General features: G+C 30.6%; 4 protein-coding genes and 1 non-coding gene across 5 annotated transcripts; 4 read left to right on the top strand and 1 right to left on the bottom strand.

Annotated features, from left to right (window-relative positions):
• The first annotated feature begins 534 nt into the window (after nucleotides 1-534).
• On the top strand, nucleotides 535-1,741 carry LOC125836650 (uncharacterized). The gene has a single exon (XM_049515853.1). It carries the CDS (start codon nucleotides 679-681, stop codon nucleotides 1,555-1,557), a length of 879 nt encoding a protein of 292 aa, XP_049371810.1. The 5' UTR covers nucleotides 535-678; the 3' UTR covers nucleotides 1,558-1,741.
• A 2,750-nt stretch (nucleotides 1,742-4,491) lies between these two features.
• On the bottom strand, nucleotides 4,492-4,565 carry TRNAI-AAU (transfer RNA isoleucine (anticodon AAU)). The gene has a single exon. It is a non-coding gene; the product is annotated as a tRNA-Ile (tRNA).
• A 1,000-nt stretch (nucleotides 4,566-5,565) lies between these two features.
• On the top strand, nucleotides 5,566-5,972 carry LOC125836661 (uncharacterized). The gene has a single exon (XM_049515865.1). The coding sequence runs from the start codon at nucleotides 5,632-5,634 to the stop codon at nucleotides 5,938-5,940; it is 309 nt and encodes a 102-aa protein (XP_049371822.1). The 5' UTR covers nucleotides 5,566-5,631; the 3' UTR covers nucleotides 5,941-5,972.
• A 1,838-nt stretch (nucleotides 5,973-7,810) lies between these two features.
• Nucleotides 7,811-8,449, top strand: LOC125836656 (uncharacterized). The gene has a single exon (XM_049515859.1). The coding sequence runs from the start codon at nucleotides 7,811-7,813 to the stop codon at nucleotides 8,447-8,449; it is 639 nt and encodes a 212-aa protein (XP_049371816.1).
• Nucleotides 8,450-15,487: 7,038 nt separating this feature from the next.
• LOC125836632 (uncharacterized) lies at nucleotides 15,488-20,744 on the top strand. Its single transcript, XM_049515829.1, has 5 exons — nucleotides 15,488-15,750; nucleotides 17,294-18,688; nucleotides 18,980-19,180; nucleotides 19,758-19,953; nucleotides 20,390-20,744. The coding sequence occupies exons 1-5, from the start codon at nucleotides 15,649-15,651 to the stop codon at nucleotides 20,566-20,568; spliced, it is 2,073 nt and encodes a 690-aa protein (XP_049371786.1). The 5' UTR covers nucleotides 15,488-15,648; the 3' UTR covers nucleotides 20,569-20,744.
• Nucleotides 20,745-21,824: the final 1,080 nt, after the last annotated feature.

The following is a 21,824-nucleotide window of genomic DNA, read 5'->3' as shown; positions in this document are numbered from 1 at the left end:
TATGTTTTTTAAAGATGCTCTAATCAATAATAGTAGTACCTAGTTTTTCTTTAATTTAATCATTACACGCGGTACGAATAATCTCTTTATACCAACCATGAGTTTTTTTTTTGTAAATTTTAAAACGATGGGTCTTTTTATTATTTACAAAATATAATCATATTGGTCAAGTTTTACACTCAAATAAATTTGAAATTATGATTCGGAATCTCAAATCATATTTTTTCTTTGAAATATTTAAAATTTGATATCATAATTTCAATTTATGATCCCAAATTATATGTTCAAAAATACTGATTTAAAATCACAACTTTATATCGTAGATCCAAAAACATAAGCTAAGAGATCTGCTAATAAATTTAAGAATTTAAATTTTCAAAATCCCTAAGATATGAATCAAAATTGTTAGGAGTGGGACAAGTCCCGCTATAAATTTTTGAACCAAAAGAATAATACTGCCAGCTGTCTAGTCTAGTCCTTAAATATTTTGCCAACGTTCACTTTCCAAATAAAATCCCATTAGCTTCGTTCCGAGCCAAACAAAAATTCGACCGTTGCCTCCAATCCTAATTTCAAATCTCATCAACTCCTACAAGTTGACAGAATTCAAGAAAACCACCACCTTAACACAGCCCCAATTGTCTTTCTTGTTCCATAATTCTCCTAAGAAGAAGAAAAATGGTGTCTAAAATCATCAAGAGAACTCCAACAAAGTCAATTAAGAACCGGAGAAATCTCCCTGGCCATCTCCGTCGTAGCAGAAAGAAATCCCCTGCTAAAAATCCAGCTTCTGTAGTTGTTGCTTCCATTAATAAATCCTTGTACACTTGTCACCGCCGTCTAATTAAACTTTTTACGAAATTCACCCGCGTTGCTACTCCGAAGAAAACCCCAAGAAGACAGGGATATCAGCTTCTTGGTAAAGTTTTTGATGAGCCTGCAAATGGGAACAATTTGAGGAGATCGCTTTTTGATGACGGAAATGTCCTTCCTCCACTGGTGTCACCTGAGAAAAAGACAATCTTTCTTGACTTGGATGAGACTTTAGTGCATTCTAATCCAAACCCACCTCCAGAAAAGTACGATTTCATTGTTAGGCCGGTGATTGATGGACACAGAGTAGAGTTTTATGTGGTGAAGAGACCATTTATGGATGAATTCTTGGAATTTTTGAGTGAGAAGTTTGAGGTTGTTGTGTTCACTGCTGGGCTTAAGGAGTATGCGTCGCTTGTTCTTGATAGAATAGACAGAAAAGGTTTTATTTCGCATAGATTGTATCGGGATTCTTGCAAGGAAGTTGATGGGATGTTTGTGAAGGACTTGTCTGACAAGGGGCGAGATATGAAGAAGGTGATGATAGTTGATGATAACCCGAATTCTTACCTTTTTCAGCCGGAAAATGCTATTCCGATTAGGCCATTTACCAATGATCTTGCTGATGGGGAGCTCAAGAAGCTCATTGAGTTCCTTGGTGGGTGTAATGAAGTTGAAGATATGAGAGATGCTGTGAAGGTTTATCTTGCTGAAGAAGAAGAATACACATCAGTGGAAATTTAGTTTTTTTTCTCTATTTATGCTTAGTTTATTTATGCATTTGTTTGGTGGTTGCTTTTCTGGAGGTTTAATTTAATAGGTATGAACACTTTTTGTGTTCAGTTGGAAATGAGATATGAAACTTGTATACAATTCTGAAAATTTTAGTGCAAAAACTGTCCCCGTTTGTTCTTTTGGGGTTCTTGAATAGTAAGGTTGAAGTGAAGTTATTGTTCTCCCAATTGAGATGAATCACTTGATGCTGAATTCAAAAGCTGCCATAGTAATTTAGGCTTTTCTAGCAGTCTATTCAATAGTTCAAAGTTTAATACATTTCCACTCAGTTGGTGGAACCTCTCTGTTTACACATCATTATTCAGTTTACTATGTACATTCTATTAGGAATTCAGAAAAGATCAAAACTGTTATAAGTAGTGTAACAATCATCTCCCACAATTGAGCTGCTCTCAAGTTCAACTTCTTCCTGTAACTTGGTCTTTAAGCTGCTTTTAACTTGCCAATTGGTTTTCAGCAGCACCATAGTTTTGTAACTGCAGTTGTTCTTCAGGCTAACAGCCAGTGTAGATGGATCAAAAAGTTGCTCTCAAGTTCAACTTCTTCCCGTAACATGGTCTTTAAGCTGCTTTTAACTTGCCAATTGGTTTTCAGTAGCACCATAGTTTTGCAACTGCAGTTGTTCTTCAGGCTAACAGCCAGTGTTGATGGATCAAAAAGTTGAAACAGTTTCATCTAAAACCTTCCCAAAAGAAGGATAAGATTATCATCAAGATTTATGTGTTATAAGCGTGAGCTAGTGTCATTTAATACTCGATTCAGCCATGGTCTCATTAACACTAATACACAGCTCTAGCTTGAATCAACTTCTGCTTTTACCCTTTTCAATGCAACAATTGCTAATCTTAAGAAGTCGGTGTATGTTTTCAGTTTTCCCATATAGTTTGAATAACAAGTGAATCCAATTTCTTAGAGGAAGATTTCAGAAATCAAAAGAGCTGCTGCATACACCAGAAATATAAAACTTCTACAACCTTCAGATTAAGCTCTCTCACAGTTTAAAATGTGAATTGCAGAAAGAAAAAATTAGTGTTTTTTTTAACAAGAAAAGGCCTGAACTTTATCCTGTTAGCTTCTTCATTAGGTGATCCATAATATGGGTTAAATATATCAGGTCTCTCTAACACCACTTCTTTAAGTTGCTAAATCCTGCATATCAGCAATATACACAAGCTTGGAATGGGAAACACACAGCAGATTTGGCTGTACGAAAATCCATTTTCCCTCACTGATGATTGACTATCATCACATGATATCACCAAAATATCTGGTGAAACCTTAGGAGACACAAAAACAGCAAAAAAAAGCTTACGGATAAATATAAGGGAACCCCTCTCTATCAGGAATGATGATCTAAAGTTATAAATAGAAGCTGATGGGTTGGTACTTGGGATTTGCAACTTGCAAGGAAAACCTTTGAAGAACAAACATGGAGCAGATGACACAGAGCTTCAGGATGAATTATTACTAGCTGCAAAGAGCATCTCCAAGCTCTTGAAACAAATTTTACCTACCTAATAATTATCTATCTCCTTAAAAACCTAAGTTTAGAGATCATACACAGCTCAATGTGGCATGTTTTCTGAGAGAAACACAAGATAAAATGTACTCCACCCCAGCAGCATTGCCTCCTATTCTCTTAGTCCCTTCCAATACTATGACAATCATGTAATAACCATCTTGTTGATCTACTAATTTTCACCGATTCAATACATCTGTTCCACTAGAAAATAAGTCAATTATGTCCCATCTTATAACTCAAGGTTAAGGGATTCTTAAGATAGTTTAAGTGGGACGACAATGGAATATCAAAGTATTCAGATCGTACATGATCGCCCTAGCTCCATTCCACCTACAAAGAAAAGCTCATTTTTGCCCATAAAACTTACAGTCCGCCTTTCCTTCCATACGTATTTCTCTCCACCATCACCCCAAATGCAAAATCCTTTGCTTCACCACAGCCAAATAGCTAAACTTTAAATCATGTAGAGAAGTGAGAACCATCTAACGCACAGCTGAAAAACAGAAAGCTTATGAAGCAGCTCTGGCTATAATAAATTTCGTTGACAGCAACAACTACTCATAGACAGAACAGTAAACCAGTGAATCATTTTTTCGCTCAAGCAGAACACTGAGCTGTCAATGTTACTATGAGAAATTAATAGCAGAAATCAAATAGGTCATCCAAAATTAACAAGCACATTACTGCAAATCAACTGGTCTCTCTAGCATATCAAAAAGCATCACTCAATTCCTTCATTTTTCAAACACAATATCTACAAAAGCATATCTTTTTACTTCTTCAAAGCAAAATGGTATGCCTAAATGTCACTAACATCACAGAAAACATACTCACAGCACAAATGAACTTCACCCAAAAACTCAAAATTCAACGGACAAAAAGAACATAATTGGAAAAAGTAAAAGTAACAAAAAATGGTACTTTTCCAACTTTTATCTCAATCTAAGAAGATGACAAGTGAAGATCTGAGAGGGTAATCTAGCAGCTTCAGATTTGAAGAAACAAGCGTCATCAAGAACATCACTTCTGCACCATCGACAGTTTTGGTTCTGCGAGCAATCAGATTTTGACCCGAAATTGCCACATTCAGTTACCCGATTTGAGTTTCTCCTACTGCTACTACCCAATGGCTTTCGAACTAGATCTCCCACAACAAACCCTTTTGATGAAACAAGTAGAAGAAACAGTACAACTGAGAAGTGGGTACTAAGCGTTCTAATGTGCATTTTCATCGGCAAAAGAAGAACAAAAAAGGTTGATTCTGCAGAATTTCTCCGGAATATTAGCCATGGATTCCTCCCGCAAGGGTTAAAATAGCTGCTATGAAAACTTTAAAAAAAAATTAAAAAATCGAAAAAGTTTGGCCCATGCAGGTCTCGAACCTGCGACCTTCGCGTTATTAGCACGACGCTCTAACCAACTGAGCTAATGGGCCATGTTGTCTTACTTCGGTATTTTTACAAATTATACGTCATCCTTTTGAAATGTTATTGTGAGATCTGATTATGAAAGAGAGAGAATAAGATTGTAATATTTGAATTGTACAACTCTAATCCCATCTTTTAGTTTTTAAAAAAAGAGTGATTAAACTTATATTTGTACCAATGAATAAATTTTTACATGTTTATTCTTTTATCACTTACTATTAACGTTAAATTGCGTAGCTTGACACAAATAATAGTGCAGATAAATGTTTTATAAATAAATGACACTGATTAGTCCACATTGTGAGGCTATGGGCCAAAACCAAATTAAATGATATTGATCTACATCCCTGTAATCCCATTTGTTCTCAAGTCAAAATTATATAAGTCATGCCTAGCTTAATCAAATTGTTTTTAGTTTGTATAGTGTTTTCTTGGTCTATACGCAAATGAGATGTGGAAGATTCAGTTTATATAGCCTAAGAGAAAGAGAATATAAATGTAGCGTAAGAAGATGAACAAATGCACGGCATGATGATGATATATACAGCACAAACAATCAAAGTAAAGACTCTGTCTAACCTCATTTTTAATTGGTATGTTTGATTTTGACTTGATATGAAATTTTAAAATATATAAAACGTACTAAAATATCATTTAATTTTGTTATCTTGAATATGTCATGTAGAAAGTTAGGATTAAAAAGTTGTCAAAAAAAAATACATTAAAAAAAAAGACAGACTTAAAAGAAAAGTAAGATAAATAATTTGAAATAAAGAGACAACGCGGCCTTGCCCTTTCATTCATGTTGAACTATAACTTTGAAATTCTCAAAAGTTTTAGAGAAATCTCTAACTTAATTGTGTCATCGAAAAGGACATTAATCATTAAAAAACAAAGAAGTATACACATGACATATGATCTCAGGCTTACAGCAAATACTTGAATTAATTATCATGCTAGCTAAAACATCTATATAAACTATAGGTTAAGAATTTGATTTTCCATATTTACACTAGGCTATTAGATTTTTCATATAGCCTAGCTTCTCTAATAAATAAATAAATGAATTAAACGATGCTTCAAGGTTCAGGGGCATCGTTCATGTTTGGCTTGGCAGTTGGGTCGATCCCAATGATGTCAATGGCCGTGTTTGGTTCTGCTAATAATTGCTTCGAAAAGCCGAGGCCGTCGCCAACGGGTGGTGTTGTTGCTGGTGGAGGAGAAATTGCTTGTAGCAGTACTAGTACTAGTACAAGTACTGCTACTTCAAGATCAATTGGTAGTAGAAGAAGAATGGGTAATAATGTTGATGGTGGCAGGGGAAAAACTTGCCCTAGTGTTATGCTTGTTAAGGAAATACTTCCATCACTTATCCTACGCTAGTTGAGGTGCGTACAAGCTGGCCTGAACACCACGAAAAAGAAAAAAAAAACCACAGGTGCTTAATTTGTGTGAATTTCAATATGGTAATTGTGTGTAATTCGTATAGGCCTTTGCATATGTTTGTTCTTGTGTGTTATGTACTCTAGTAGTACTTGTGATCTAGCTTAGCACATGTAACTTATTTTTAATATCGTTGTATATATATATCTACTTAATATTTTTATCAAACGAGATTTTTTATGTACATAATATAAGAGGTTCAAATATAAGGAGCCAAGTCTTCTAATCTCATCGGTATAGACAGTGGCATAGCCAGAAATTTCATGAAGGATTTGATCTTGCATGCCCGGCATACTTCTGCATTGGGCACCATGTAAGTTTCGTGCATACCCTTGTCATTGCGCTACAAGTCTTCATTGATTTTGAGGGTGTTCAAAATAATATAAAGTAAGAATTGACTTATATATAGTGTAATTTTTCCACGAAGGGTGTCCAATTGAACCCCGAACTCCACCGTAGCTCTGCCCTTGGGTATAGATAAGTAGAAGCATTCAAACGGTATACATACACAACACTATTGGCACTATTTGTTGTGATAAATTTTTTATCCTTGTTATGGCTCATGTTTATCCTACACTAGTTTGGGTCATCAATTTGGACTAACCACAAGGAAATTTGTCAAAATAAAGATAGAAAAGAGTAGGGTAAAATAATATAACTCATAAATGAATTTTTCAAGGATACAATTCTTTCGGTCAATATAGCTTATTTTGGAATAAATATTTTTATTTGAACAAAAAGTAAATTTGTCAATACATGCATTTGAAATATACCTCTTTAATTTGAGCATTAGTTCATCAAATTTTAAGCAATGCCTTGTGATCTATATATTGCAATGTTCCCTTGTGAGTAAGATGATCTATTCATGATAATTAATCTCATGATTCATTTTTGGTTAAGTAAATTTACGTGTGAATTAGCTTGGTCAATTATGTTTAATCAAATATATATGACCCATATATAGATACAAAAATCAATGAGCAGATCGAACAAGACGACCCTATGACTTCATGATCATCCACAAAACTTAATTTTAAAATTATAATAGAATTGCATTTTACTTTTCTCATTAGCTTGTTCTAATTTCCCCGCGTCAAGATTTAGTAGTAATTAATCAATCAGGTGAGGTCCTTGGTAATCCAATTATTACTAAGTCAAGAATAATCGGGGTCAAAATAAACTAATCAACAATACAATGACTGGACAAAGGACAAGAATAATTCGTTCATTCAATATTCCACACCAACAACCAAAACTAAACATGAAAATTGAAATTCCCCCACCATTTTAATACTACAATTTTGGTGGTCCGGGAATTAAGACTTACTCTCTTTGTCCAATAATACTTGTCCACTATTGACTTTACATACTTCTTAAGAAGCTATGAATAACAGAAGGATAGTATTATTATATCATCCTTTGAATATAATAAATATAATGTCTTGAAAAATATAATAGGGATATGAGTCAATAACTATAATTAATGATAAGGGTAAATGAGGAACTACGTGTAAAATTATTCATTGATTTCATAAAATAGACAAGTATTGATAAACATTCTAAAATAGCATAGCGGACAACTATTGTTGGACGGAAGGACTATGGAGTATTAAATTCACATCAAAGTATGAATTCTAGAATTTGACTTGCTATAGGTCGTGATGAACTTGGCTTCCTCGTAATTGTTTCATTAATTAAGCCTAATCCCCTCTTGTTCATTATATATAGCAACTTGAAAAAAATGATCAATTACAATTGAGTATCCAAAATATCTCTTACAACTCAAAGGAGAAAAATTTTTAGATAGAAAATGGTTAGGCTTTCTGTTACAAAAAATGGTTCAGGCCTTGCATTTCGGGATTCTGGGCAAACAATATTCATGGTTGGCATGATAGCTGCTTCGATCTCGATGATAGCGATCGTTATATTTGCGTGTGCAAAATCCTCCACGAAACGTAAGAATAAGAATAAGAATAATCCATATAGTCATCGTTATGGTGATGGTAATAAAGCACATGAAAAAACTCTTGTAACTTCCGCGCCAGTAAATTCAACCGGAGAAAAATTAGTCAGTGCTGCAGAATTTGCAACAACTATTGTGGATATTACATCCAATGATGGTGGAAAAGATATTCAATACCATGGTGGCGATACCACGAAAAGTAATGGTGGTGACTATGGTAGCAAAAATAATGATGTTAGTACTGATCGTAACGATAATAATTATGTTAGTGGTGGTGGTGACAATATTAATAATAATAATAATATGGGTGGAGGTCATAGTTATGCTAGCGAAAATACTATTACTAGTGGTGGAGGTGGTCATCATCATGGCGACACAAGTGGTGGTGGTCAGAGTAGTGATCACGGTGGTAGTAGTTGGAGTGGTGGCGATCACAGCGGTGGTGGTGGTGATACATGTGATTGTTTTGGTGGTGGAGGTTGGTGATCACACATTATTTATATTTTGGTGCAATTCAACGAATGTAAAAGCTAATTAAAAATTGTCATTGTTTATTCCTACGATAGTGTTGTAATATTTTCAAAAGTTTATTTATGTGTTCTTTAAAATTATTATTTTATGTAATTACATGTACTAGTTGCGCAGTTGATTTAAAATGTAATGATTTATAATTAAAAATAACTAACAAAATATATAATGCACTTAATAATATATTTAATTTATTATAATAACAATATAATAATACAAATCATTAACTTGTGTATTTGAGCAATATTAAATTTACATTATTAGTACACAATTTAATTTATTGTAATAATATATATATATATATATATATATATATATCTTTGAATTCAAATTTTAAAAGTTAAAAATTGAAAATTAAAAACTTATAGTATATTTTAAAATCGCAATTTTCGACTTAATTTAATGTTATTATATATATTGTGAATAGTCTTAAATTTGCTAAATGACTTATAATAGTGATATTGTTCAAGATAGAATTCAACGCTAGCTAGATATAAATAAATATTATTTATCTTAATTCAAATTTAAATTTTATTTCTCATAATATTATTTTTCAATTTTGAAATTTGATTGTCCTTTAAAAGTAATATTATGAAAACATAACTTAATGCCTTCTATGTTTATGATTAGGGGTGTTTACGGTTTGGATAAAAATCGATTCAAATCAAAAAATCAAACCAAATCGATTTTATTTGGGTTTGGTTTGGTTTGATTTTAGATTTTTGAAAACCGATAGTATTTGATTTGGTTATGGTTTTATTCGAAAAAACCGAACCAAATCGATGAATTATATACATATATTTTATTAATATACATACTTAATATATTATTTTTATAAACAATTTTCAAGATCTTATATATGTTTTCATTATAATTTCTTTATAATTTACTTATTGAAAGCAAAAATGTCCAAGGTGAAAACATTTATTTTATTGATTTTATGTATAAGAGTATCTATGATAATTCTTTGTGGGACTGAAAATGTTAATGTTTTTTCCTTCTAAACCAATATAGTGAATTTTAAAGCTTTAATCATAATAAATTCAGTGATCGAAAGTTCAATAATTTCAGTCATTCTAACTATTTTTTTGTTTTGAATGGATTGTTGTCACTTTTTTCACATTTTTCATGATTTTTTTCTTTTATTTTTGTGTATGATTAATAACCGAATAACCGAACCAAACCAAACCGATAAATGTATATTTTATTTGGTTTGGTTTGATAATTTCAAATCTGATTAAGTTGGTTTGGTTTTGACCAATAATCAATCCAAACTGACCAGTAAACACCCCTATTTATGATTGTGATAGAGACAATTCCTCATTTATCTCGTGTTAAGATTGAAATTCTATAAATATAAATAAATACATAAACATAATAATAATAATAATAATAATAAACAACATAGAAGACATTAAATTATGTTTATAATAACATTATACTTGGATTATTATTATTATTATTATCGTTATTATTATTATTATTATTATTATTATTATTATTATTATTATTATTATTATTATTATTATTATTATCAGTTCTATTTTTTTAGATAAAAGGTTATATCTTATTAAAAAATATTATTTTAAAATGCAAAAAAAAAAACTGAAATAAAACTTAAAATATTAAATGATATTTAAATGATAAATTTTAAAAGAAACTTCCATACTTGGGGTTTGTAAAATAAATAATTTTAATTTAAAAGTTCTTCAATTTGTTTAGAAGTAGGAGTGTAATGAGAAGTTTTAAAACTCCTTATTTAGTTGGGTATTATTTTTTTATTCAAAATAATGATTAAAACACCATATTTTTTTTCCATATGTGTTTTTTTTTTTTAAAAAAATAAATCATTTTAATTTAAAAGTTCTTCAGTTTGTTTAGAAGTGGAAGTGTAATGGGAAGTTTTAAAACTTCCTATTTAGTTGGATAATTATTACTATTTTTTTCAAAATAAAGATTAAAAGGACATATTTAGTTGGATGGTTTTTTTTTTAAAAAAAATAATACATTATTACTATTGTTATATTATATTATTATTATTAGTTTAAGTTAAACATAAATTTATTATTATTATCATTAATATTAGTTTGATTTTTTATATATATAAGTAAAGATAGAACTTATAGATTATAGGTTATATTAAAATAACTACTGATAAAATAAAAGATTATCAACACAATTTTTCATTGATTATAAGACTCCGTAATAAAGAATGGAGAGTTATGAAATTGTTTTATCTAGAACTATTTTTCCATTCATGTGTGTGTAGGAACTTTTAAACTAATAATAATTAAGATTACATTAAAATATATAATTATGCATAAGAAAATAATCCGAAATTGATTTTGTTTTCACGCATATTTTTTTAATTAGATTTTTAATAGTTAATAAATTAATTTTATATACACATAAGTAATAACAATAGGTTTTATGTTTCAGATGCATTTATAATATAATTTTTTTATGCAATTAAAATAAAATTTCAATGAATTAAAGTATAAAATATTGAGAACTTCTTAAATTACTAGGGTAGGTCAGGTAAGTTTATCGGTTCCTATTTTCTAGAAGTTAGGTTTGCACAATTTGTTTTGTTGGCGTTGTTTAATATAAAACTTCTATTGGAGACTCATTAATAAACAAACAATTCCATTCTACTTCTGTGCAATTATACCATGTCGTTCAACTTCGAATATCACAAGTAGATGTACACATCCTACATGACAATTCACGTGAGATATACTTGGATTGATTTGAATCATGCCACGTAGGTTTATGTCATATCATAGAATTTTGAAAGTTAATCAATATTTTTTAATGTAAGTTGTTAATTATTATGATTTATAGTACTTTTAATGTAAGTTGCAAATAAATAAATTATTAAAAATGTTTTTACTCCTTCTATTTCAATTTATGTAGCACAAATTAAATAAAATTTGTAGAGTCAATCAAAATTTTCTTTTAACGAAATTTTCTTAATATGTCACAGTCCCAATATATGTTACTTCATTCATCCAATTTATGTGACGGAGATAGAAATTCAAAGATCAATAGAATATTTTTTTTTGTAACCATACTTTTTTCATTATTATAAGTTGTTAATTATTGCGATTTATAATATTCTAAATGCAATTTGCAAATATATAAATTATTGGAAATGTCTTCACTCTGTGGTACAAATGAAACTTGGAGAGTCAATCAAATTTTTATTTGACCATAATTTTTTTAGATAATTTCTTACAAAATCAAGCTATTACTTGTTGTGATTTATAATACGTTTTACATAATATAAATTATTGAAAATTCCTTTTATTTAATTTAATACTTAAATGATGAAAATACCCTTAAGTACAATTCTATTTCCACAAAGCACACATATTGACAAAGACATGTGTACTTGTAGAGTCTTCTGCTATTGTATACAATATATCAATTAAAATGAAAATAAATTGTTAAATTATGTTTATAATAACATTATACTTGGATTATTATTATTATTATTATTATTATTATTATTATTTTCATCATCATCATCAGTTATATTTTTTAGATAAAAGGTTATATCTTATTAAAAAAATATTTATTTTAAAATGCAAAAATCTGAAATAAAACTTAAAATATTAAATGATAAATTTTAAAAGAAACTTCCGTACTTGGGGTTTTTAAAATAAATAATTTTAATTTAAAAGTTCTTCAATTTGTTTAGAAGTAGAAGTGTAATGGAAGTTTTAAAACTCCCTATTTAGTTGGGTATTTTTTTTATTCAAAATAAAGATTAAAAACCCATATTCTTTTTTTCCATACGTGGTTTATTTTAAAATAAATAATTTTAATTTAAAATTTCTTCAATTTGTTTAGAAGTGGGAGTGTAATAGGAAGTTTTAAAACTTCCTATTTAGTTGGATGATTATTACTATTTTTTTTTTCAAAATAAAGATTAAAAGGACATATTTAGTTGGCTGTTTTTTTTTTTTTTAAATAATACATTATTATTAGTATTATTATATTATATTATATTATTATTATTATTAATTTAATTTACACATAAATCTTCTATTATTATTATTATTATTATTATCATTATTATTAGTTTGATTATTTTATATATAGGTAAAGATAGAACTTATAGATTATAGGTTATATTAAGATAGTAAAGGATGGAGAGTTATGAAATTATTTTATCTAAAACTATTTTTTTCATTAATGTGTGTGTAGGAACTTTTAAACTAATAATTATTAAGATTAGACTAATATATATAATTATGCATAAGAAAACAATCCGAAATTGATTTTGTTTTCACACATATTTGTTTTTTAATTAGATTTTTAATTTTTAATAGTTAATAAAGTAATTTTATATAACACATAAGTAATAACAATAGGTTTTATGTTTCAAGCATGCATTTATAATATAATTTTTTTATGCAATTAAAATTAAACTTCAATGAATTAAAGTATAAAATATTGAGAACTTCTTAAATTATATATCAATTAAAATGAAATTAAATTGTTAATTGGTATGTTCGTTTTTTATTTTTTATATTAAACTTGTGTGTTTTATGTCAATTGACAGTTTCTATTGCATTACTTTTTTTTTTTTGTTAAACTTCAAATGTCAGTTTTTTTTATTAGTTTTTTGTTTAGTTTGAATTTATAAATAAAGATATTTGAATTATGAAATTTTGAAAGAAAGAAGAAAATTCTTAATTAGTTACCTATAGTTTAGGAATTCATTACTGTCTTTTAACATAACTAAAAATTAAAAAAGATAATAATATTTATACAAATTTAAAATTGCTTGCAGTATTTTTAAAATAATTAACTGCAATTTTATTTTTTTATGAAATACAGTTTTATAATATTTATTTTTTAAAAATACTGCAAGTATAGATACTTTCATCCAAATCCATCTTGTTTTAGGATATAGTCTTCTAGCATTGATAAGAAAAGCCTAAACTAAAAATAAATACATCACTTCCAAGTAATTAAAAATAAAATAATCTAACACAATCAAATTTTAATAAATTTAATGAAAAGAAACAAAGAAAGTACATCTCCTTTTAAATGGAGTAATAAATTATATACAACTGCAAATCAATAATTAGATGAGCATCAAACGGATTCAGATTAACTTCAACTGATTAAAGGTTTACAACAATTTTGAAGTAGATAATTAATGATAAAAAACAAAGACCTTCACATAATACTCTATGATTTGCACATAAGAATTTGATAAATAAATTTTCAGAATAAACAAAACAGAGGGTATATGTATTAATTCTAATTTTTACCTTTTGAATGTTTGACAAATACTGTTTAGGTATAATTAGAGTTACTTCAATAACTCAATATTTACATATAACTTTGTGTTCTTCTCGCAATCAAAATCCAAACTCGACCTTTTCATCTTGTAAAATCATCTACAAAGAGTAAGGTATTTTTGCTTTCAATTTATTAGGAACTATTCACAATCGAATAACACGAACTTTCAAGTTCTAATGCATTGATTTGGATGTAATTTCTGAGATTGTGTTAAATTGCAAAGCCACTTATTGTTGAATATAGGAGAACAATGTAAAGTTATGTAAAGTTACTACTGAAAATATCTATATATAGTACGTGACTTTCAAGATACAGTGAAAAATATAGTTAAAAATTCCTTGTTTAGTGGATTGTTATTGAGAAGTTATCTTAAGGAGTTATAAAACTGCCTTATTTGTGTTTATCTGTAAAAATATATTTATTTTTTTATATAAATTTTAAATACAAAATACTGATATATTTAGACTCCTTACGTAAAATATATACTCATTTATAATAAATGAGTATATTAAAAATGATAAAATTGTGAATCCAATATATGTAAAAAAAATATATTTATTTGTTAATATGAATTTTAAATACAAAATACTGATATATTTAGACTCCTTATGTAAAATATATACTCATTTATAAAAATGATAAAATTGTGAATCCAATTTTCCTTGATTAAATGATTTATAAAAAATGATTATTTAAAATTATATGTAGTTACGTATAAGTAAATGGGTCTAAATCTAAAATATCTAAAAGCTAAAATATTCTAAAAAATTGTGGTATTGTAACTACCGTATAATTACATAATGGATCTAATTGTAATTATTGATATGTTCAATATTTATTTAACTAATTATTTATTATTGATTATTTAACATTTAAAATTAAAAAAATTGTGATAATGACATGTATCATTTTTTCTTATCCTTTTATATATAGATAGATTTTCAGTAAAGATGAATCAAACTCGAAATTGATATACATAAAAACTTAATCAAATAAATCCTTCAACTTCTTTAAGGCTATATAAACACATCTTATTGGTACAAGTGTGACTCACAATCACCCTCATCCAACAATTTGATTTTTAATTTTTAAAGACAACTATATATGAAGTTATTTAAATAAAGTTATTGTTGTAGACCACAATAAAATTTAGGAGAATTTCTATTTTTTAAAGTTGGAAGAGACTTTGATTTTCAAAAATAACATAGATTGACACTTAAATTTACATCAATTATAAAAAAAAAATTAATGAACTCGTGCTCAATTTGACATATCACACATTTGAAGTACACATTGTGTACATAAATGAATCAATATGGATTAATTTGAATTTTTAAATAAATTATATTTTTGTGGATTAAAATGAGTTAAATTTAATAAATAAGTGATTACTGACTTATCAAACTTAAACAAATAGATATATCATATTTTTATTGATCAAATAATTTGGCATTCTTATCAACCAAAAAAAAAATTAAAATTATAAATTAAAACTTTGCTAACATCCTACATGAGTAGGATCAAGAGATGTTAATTCATAAATGATTAAGTGAAAAATAAATCGAGGAAAATATTTATAAAATTAATAGTGCCACATATCAAGAGGTTTTTTTTTTATAATACTAATATAGATAAAAATAAAATTAGAGACATCCACTAGGACACGCCACAGTTCATTCATCTAATAAATCAAAACTCTATATTCTCTCTTCCAAAAATTATCTTCCTCCAAATTCTCAATTTTTACGAAAAAGAAAAACTATAGGAGAATATATATATATTGATTGTGATTTGTGAGGTAAATTTAATTAAATTACCCACCAAATGATGCTTAAATAATGGAGCCCCATAACAATTCGGATTCTAATTTTGCTACTCAAGGACAAGTCGATCCTTCTTCAACTTCTTATTCTAGGGTTTCTAATCCACTTCTTCAATCGGTAATTCTCTCTGCAATTCTTCATCTTTTACCATTTCTTATATTGATTGATTTTTATTTTTTTATTTTTTGGATTTGTTGTATATGCTTTGCTGTTCGATTTGGTTGAACTTGATCAGACGAATCGATATTTGTTTGAGCTGCTGTTTAATCGATTTTGACTGGTGCAGAGTTTTGGGGTTTTGCTTCAATTGCATAAAGTTATTGTCTTTATTAGTAAAATTTTCGGTGTTTCAAATTTTTTTATTTTGGTGAGTTGTTGAATTTATTGTTGAGATAATCTGAAGAAATTTGGGCTATTTTGCTACCCAAGGGTGTAGCCTAGTGGTCAATGAAGTGGGTTGAGGATGGTGAGGTCTCACGTTCAAATCACATCAGGGACAAAAACACCAAGGTGATATCTTTTTATCTGTTTTAGCCTTGGTAGATAGTCTTGGTACCTATCCCAAGAGGGAGGTGGCAGGTATACCGTGGAATTAGCCGATTGCAGTACCCGCTTTTAGAATTGGATATGGTGTGTTAGATATGATTACCATATCGAAATCAATACTTCTGATAAGAAGCCCTCGATGAACCGTCTGCCAATCCAACAGAACCCCGAATCTCTGACACTGAGGTGGGCCTAGCCCAGTCACGGACCACCTCAATCTTCACTGGGTGTGGAATTAGCCGATCGGGACACCACGGTTATCAAAAAAGAATTGGCCTATTTTAGTTAAGGAATTGATGAGCTTTCAAGAGTAAAAAAATGTGGATTTTGTTATGTTATAACTTATATCATTCTTGTGGAGATTTGACTTTATAAAAAAATACAGTAATATAGGCAATGGGATTTCTCTGAAGAAGTTATAGTTTTGAGGTTTTATTTATTCAAAGTAAATAATCAAAGGATTTAGGGGTGTGATTATCTGTGGAGAGTAAACTGGCAGTTAAAGTGTGGGGTTAAGTAGTCATCATCTCAGTTAGTCATTGAGAAAAAAAGAAAAGATGAATTTCCCTTGTTTCTCGTTCTTTTTTTTTTTTTTTTTTTTTCTGTTCGGGTGGGTGAGTAGTTCCAAGGGTGATTAAAAATTTAGAATCAGAAGTATAAATGATAACAAGTAAAAGTAGCTGCTGCTGAATATTGAATACCTTTCTGCTACAACTTAGCTGTCTCTCAAGTCTCATCAATGGTAGGAGACGTGACTTTCTAGTTTTCTTTAATCACGAAAGGAAGTTCAAAATATCCCACTTCATATTAGATCAACTGTATGTAAGTAAGCATTTCCAAAAGTTTTCTTCTCCAAAAGGTAAGCGAACAGTCATGTGTTGGAAGTTTTAGTTTTATGCTGATAGTTACTACTTGTGTCATCATTGGTCTGTCCCGTTTCAAATTGTTGAGATCTCTTTCTTTTGTTGGGTGAAGTAGAGATATTTGCCAATTGTTAGTAGTTACTTGTTCTAATGTTATCCTGTTAATTATTTATGCATGTAGGCAAAATGTTGCAGTATTAATTTTAAAGTTTGACATGAGAATGCACACTTACCATGTTTTTTGGTGATAGGACTGTAGTAAGTTTGGAGATAACACAGGCCTGGATGATTTTGAGCCAGTCATATGTTCAAACATTGTAAAAACGGGTAAGCATGAAGAATATAACAGAGTAGCTGTACACCTAATGAATGAAATTCCTGAGAACACAAGTTCGACGAGTCGTCTAGATACTCAAGCCGAGGAACTTTTCAGTAAACAGTCATTTCAAGACACACGAGAAGCTAGTGAGAGGTATCATATGGACGGCTGGAAAGAGGAATCTGAAGAAGATTCTATAACCCTGAGACAGAACAATATCGTGAGGAGTTCTGAGAAGATTATCAGCAGCAACTGGGATGAAAGAGGAAAATGTGGTTCCGAATCATTTGGTCAAAGTGCAGGTCATGTAAACAACGATAAGAGTTATATCATGGGCAAACCCATGGGTGGACAGCAAGAAACTGATCATGATTCACCTTTGTGCACAAAAGAAAACTATGAGAAGGGGGCACACGCAACTAATGGAATGGTTAAAGCTGAAGTTTCTAATGTTAATTTAATTCAAGAGACTAACGAAAGTGACATAAAAAGAAACCTTCTTTACCCACAATTAACTGAAAATATAGAATGTGAAACTCAGTCATCTCAAAATGTAGACGGAAGTATGTGCCACCAAAATCAAGAAAAATATTTCTGCTACGATTCACCACTTTTTGGTGAAACTGGGTCTTGGATACCTGTATCAGTTCCTCCAATGTCGGAGAGTGAGCATGATGAGTGGAGTAGAGGCTTCTGCTCAAATGGAAGGTACCTTCCCGAAGGTGACACAGATTGGAATCAGTGCATGGGGGAAGACAAGGAGTTGACAATGTGGGATGTGGTTCTGGATATGTTACTCGCAGCACGAGGAAAAGTGCATTCTCTTGCGTCTGGTGATATAGTAGGCAACATGGCGTGGATATCAAGCCATCTCGTTGAGCAGGCTTGGAAAGAGATGGCTCAAACCCTCACAGAAGCTAATTTTGGTAATGCCCAGGAAATTCTTGAGGCAGATCCTCCTAAATGGTTGCCTGACAGTGCATCTTCCACTTGTATGTTATGTAATGTGCGGTTCCACCCTATCATGTGTAGCAGGCATCATTGTAGATTTTGTGGAGGATTATTTTGCAATGAATGTACTAAAGGAAGGAGTTTGCTCCCTGAAAAATTTCGCACTGGGGAACCACAACGAGTATGTGATGTATGTTGTGTACGGCTTGAGTCTGTGCAGCCATACCTAATGGATCAAGTAAGCCGTGCTGCTCAGTTGCCAACCCATGACCTCACTGACTTGAGCACATTGAGATCCTGGGTAAACTTCCCGTGGGGACAATCAATGGAATACGAAATTTATAAGGCCGCTAACACTATTCGGGGATATGAAAAGGTATGAAGTTCTATCTATATGTTAAATTTTGCATCTCTTACATATCTACACTACTGAAGCAAACACTGATATCTCACCCCACAATATGTATCTCTCTGCTATATACTTCAGTCTGATTTGAAAGAAACCAATTGCTGCATTATTGTACTAATTACCTTCTAACATCTCACCCACCATTTGGAGTTCTACTGGTATGCATCTTATATGCAAACAATAAGCAAGCATGATCTCTTTTTTATTTAATTTCTTGATATATTGGCTGCCTGAAATACTCTGAACAAAAAATTTCAGATTGTTTTATTGAGTTCTGAGAAGAAAATTCCAGAAGCTATTCTACAAAATGCAAGAGGCCTTGCCATACTTACAGTCGTGAAAGTTGGAGTGATGGTAACCTACAATGTGGGAACTGGATTGGTGATTGCACGTAGAGAAGATGGTTCGTGGTCCCCCCCTTCGGCCATTTCTTCTTTCGGTGTGGGATGGGGTGCTCAGGTGAATAAATTTACTACTATATGTCTGCTAAATGTAGTTAAGGATTATTCCTACCTGTATAGAGTGGTGCAGATATAGAGGATTCATATAGATTGCAACTGATTTTGGATAGAGGATAATTGCCACTTTGCCTATCTGTATTGAGAGGCATTCGCCATTGTGGGAAGAAATAATAAATCTTAGCATTGCATATGGCTCCCCATGGACGATGGTGTCTTGATTGCCACATGTGAAATCCTTACCCAGTGACTTTTGGATGATCATGGGTAACTAGGCAATTCAGATACCATCTTGAGATGATTTGGGATGGAAAAGAGGTGCTTTGCAGTTTTTCTCTGGATTTCATACTAAGCCCTGTCCGAATCTGTTTAGAGTTGAACATCAGAGAATGATGCATGTTCAGTAGTTAGATACTAGAGAGGATTAGCAATTTGTTGAAAGTTCCAGCTTTTCTGTTCTTTCTTCAATGTAGTTTCTTCAAGAAGTGTCTAATTTTGTAAGGAGGTTAATCGAAATATCATATCTTTTCAGACGAACTTGCCATCAGTAAATCATAAAACAGATTTTTATTTTGTAGGCTGGTGGAGAACTTACTGACTTCATTATTGTCCTGAGAACTACTGATGCTGTCAAAACTTTTGGCGGTGATGCACATCTTTCAGTTGGAGCTGGTGTGAGTGCTGCTGCGGGGATCATTGGACGAACTGCCGAAGCTGATCTTCGTGCCGGTACCGGTGGCTATGCCGCTTGTTATACATACAGCTGCAGTAAAGGTATCAAGTCCACTTTGTTTATGACTCCACATATATTGTGCATGTTGTTATTTGATATGTATGTTCTGTTATTGCAAGATAGAGTTGGCATGTGTTATATATCTGCTTTCTATATCAACACGATTGTTGATGGCCAGACAATATTCATCTAATTATATTCCACACTCTTGCCTGTGGAAATTTTTTTGGAATAATCAATTATGCAGAAAATTTGCTCATCAGAAAATGATCATATAATTTTTGTTGATGTTAATTTAACTTTAAAAGAGTTCAGGAAAGTTAATGAGCCTCAAACCAATTTTCTCACTGTATTTATTATGAATACACCTTTTATTTATATCACAGGAAGTTAAGTTGATGCTTTCTCTCTAACAGCCTAGTTACATCTTATATCCATGTTTAAAGTGCTATTTTTTTAAAATTTTTTTTGGTACAGGTGCCTTTGTTGGGTGTTCCCTACAAGGGAGTGTTGTGACTACCCGAACACGGGAAAACTCCAGATTTTATGGTAGCCAGTCAATAAAAGCTTCAGAAATTCTCCTTGGCTCATTGCCAAATCCCCCTGCTGCAGCCGCCCTATATCGTGCACTCACTGATTTATACCAGAAGCTCTGAAGGTCATTTACGTCTTAAGTGTGTTGTACATAACGTTTGGGTTGGTAATTTGGAGCTTGATTACTGCTATTCTTTGTGAATTATGATTAAATAGATATAGTGATTTGTACAGTCTGGCAGAAAGAAAAAAATGTAAATATAATCATGATCTTTGGTGGGAGAATATCCAAGCTCAATTGAATCTATTGGCAATTTGGCATTCAATATGGAAAAGGAAAAAATGGATGAAAAGAACTATGCGATTATTAATCCATTATTCTTGATAACCCCAATTCTAGATTCGCAATTGAAAGTGTTGCTGCCACATTTCAAAAACTTGTGGGACTTGGGGACACTTTTCTGGGCAATGACAAGTTAATTGGCCTGCCTTTCTATTATCTGTAAAATCACATGATATGTATGATAGCAAGATGTAGAATATTTATTACATTTTGTGTTTCTCCTGTAGCTTATAGATTAAAAGCTGATGCTTCCATGACCGTGTGGAACATGGATTAGCATTATGTCATTCCTACAAGTGATGGTCCATCCTGGATTGCTATGTACCGACTTAGAGATCAAATATAAAGTGTTCTTTTCCACTCATTGTGTGCCACTTATTTCTCCAAAAAAGGAGATTAAAGTGATCTTCCTCTTTTTCCCCTAGAAGTCAACAGCATTACACCATTGGGGTAATTAAAATACACTTGAATACATATAGCAGTGTGTTCAAAAACATTTTTTGGGGTGAGGCGTACCAAAAAGGCTTAGGGGCGCAAATGAAAGACGTAGATCCATAGGGCGTAAGTTCAAAACGTAAAAACTTAAGTCTTGGATGTAAAAACGTACGCCCCGGGTGTTTTTTTTTTGAATCTTTTTTGCTTTAAATCATATTTTTTATTGTTGGTGTAATGATATTTCTCAAATAGTAATTGTAATACTTTTTTCTTTCATTATTGGTTATTAATACCTTGCTCAAATAAAAATCATAATATGTTTTTATAATATATATATTACAGGTTATTTATCAAATTTATTTGTAAAATAATTGAAAGTTTTACTTTTCTTAGTAATTAAATTATAAAATTGAATATGTATGATACTACACCCCGTGTCTCGAGGCTTAAGTCTCGCCTTGTACTACATAAAATGTCTTCCTTTTAAAACACTGACATATAGAACAAAATTGACAGTTGATGAAGTGTTAAGAATTTGATGGCAGCCTTATCTCTCAACTCCAACCAAAATTGTTCAAACCTTTGAAATATCATTAAGAA

This window comes from Solanum verrucosum, unplaced genomic scaffold (assembly GCF_900185275.1).
Source record: "Solanum verrucosum unplaced genomic scaffold, falcon-dt-bn FXZP01000278.1, whole genome shotgun sequence".
In the NCBI taxonomy this organism is placed as follows: Eukaryota; Viridiplantae; Streptophyta; class Magnoliopsida; order Solanales; family Solanaceae; genus Solanum; species Solanum verrucosum.
Note: the sequence above shows the minus strand (reverse complement) of the source record. Positions and strands in the feature narration are given on the sequence as shown.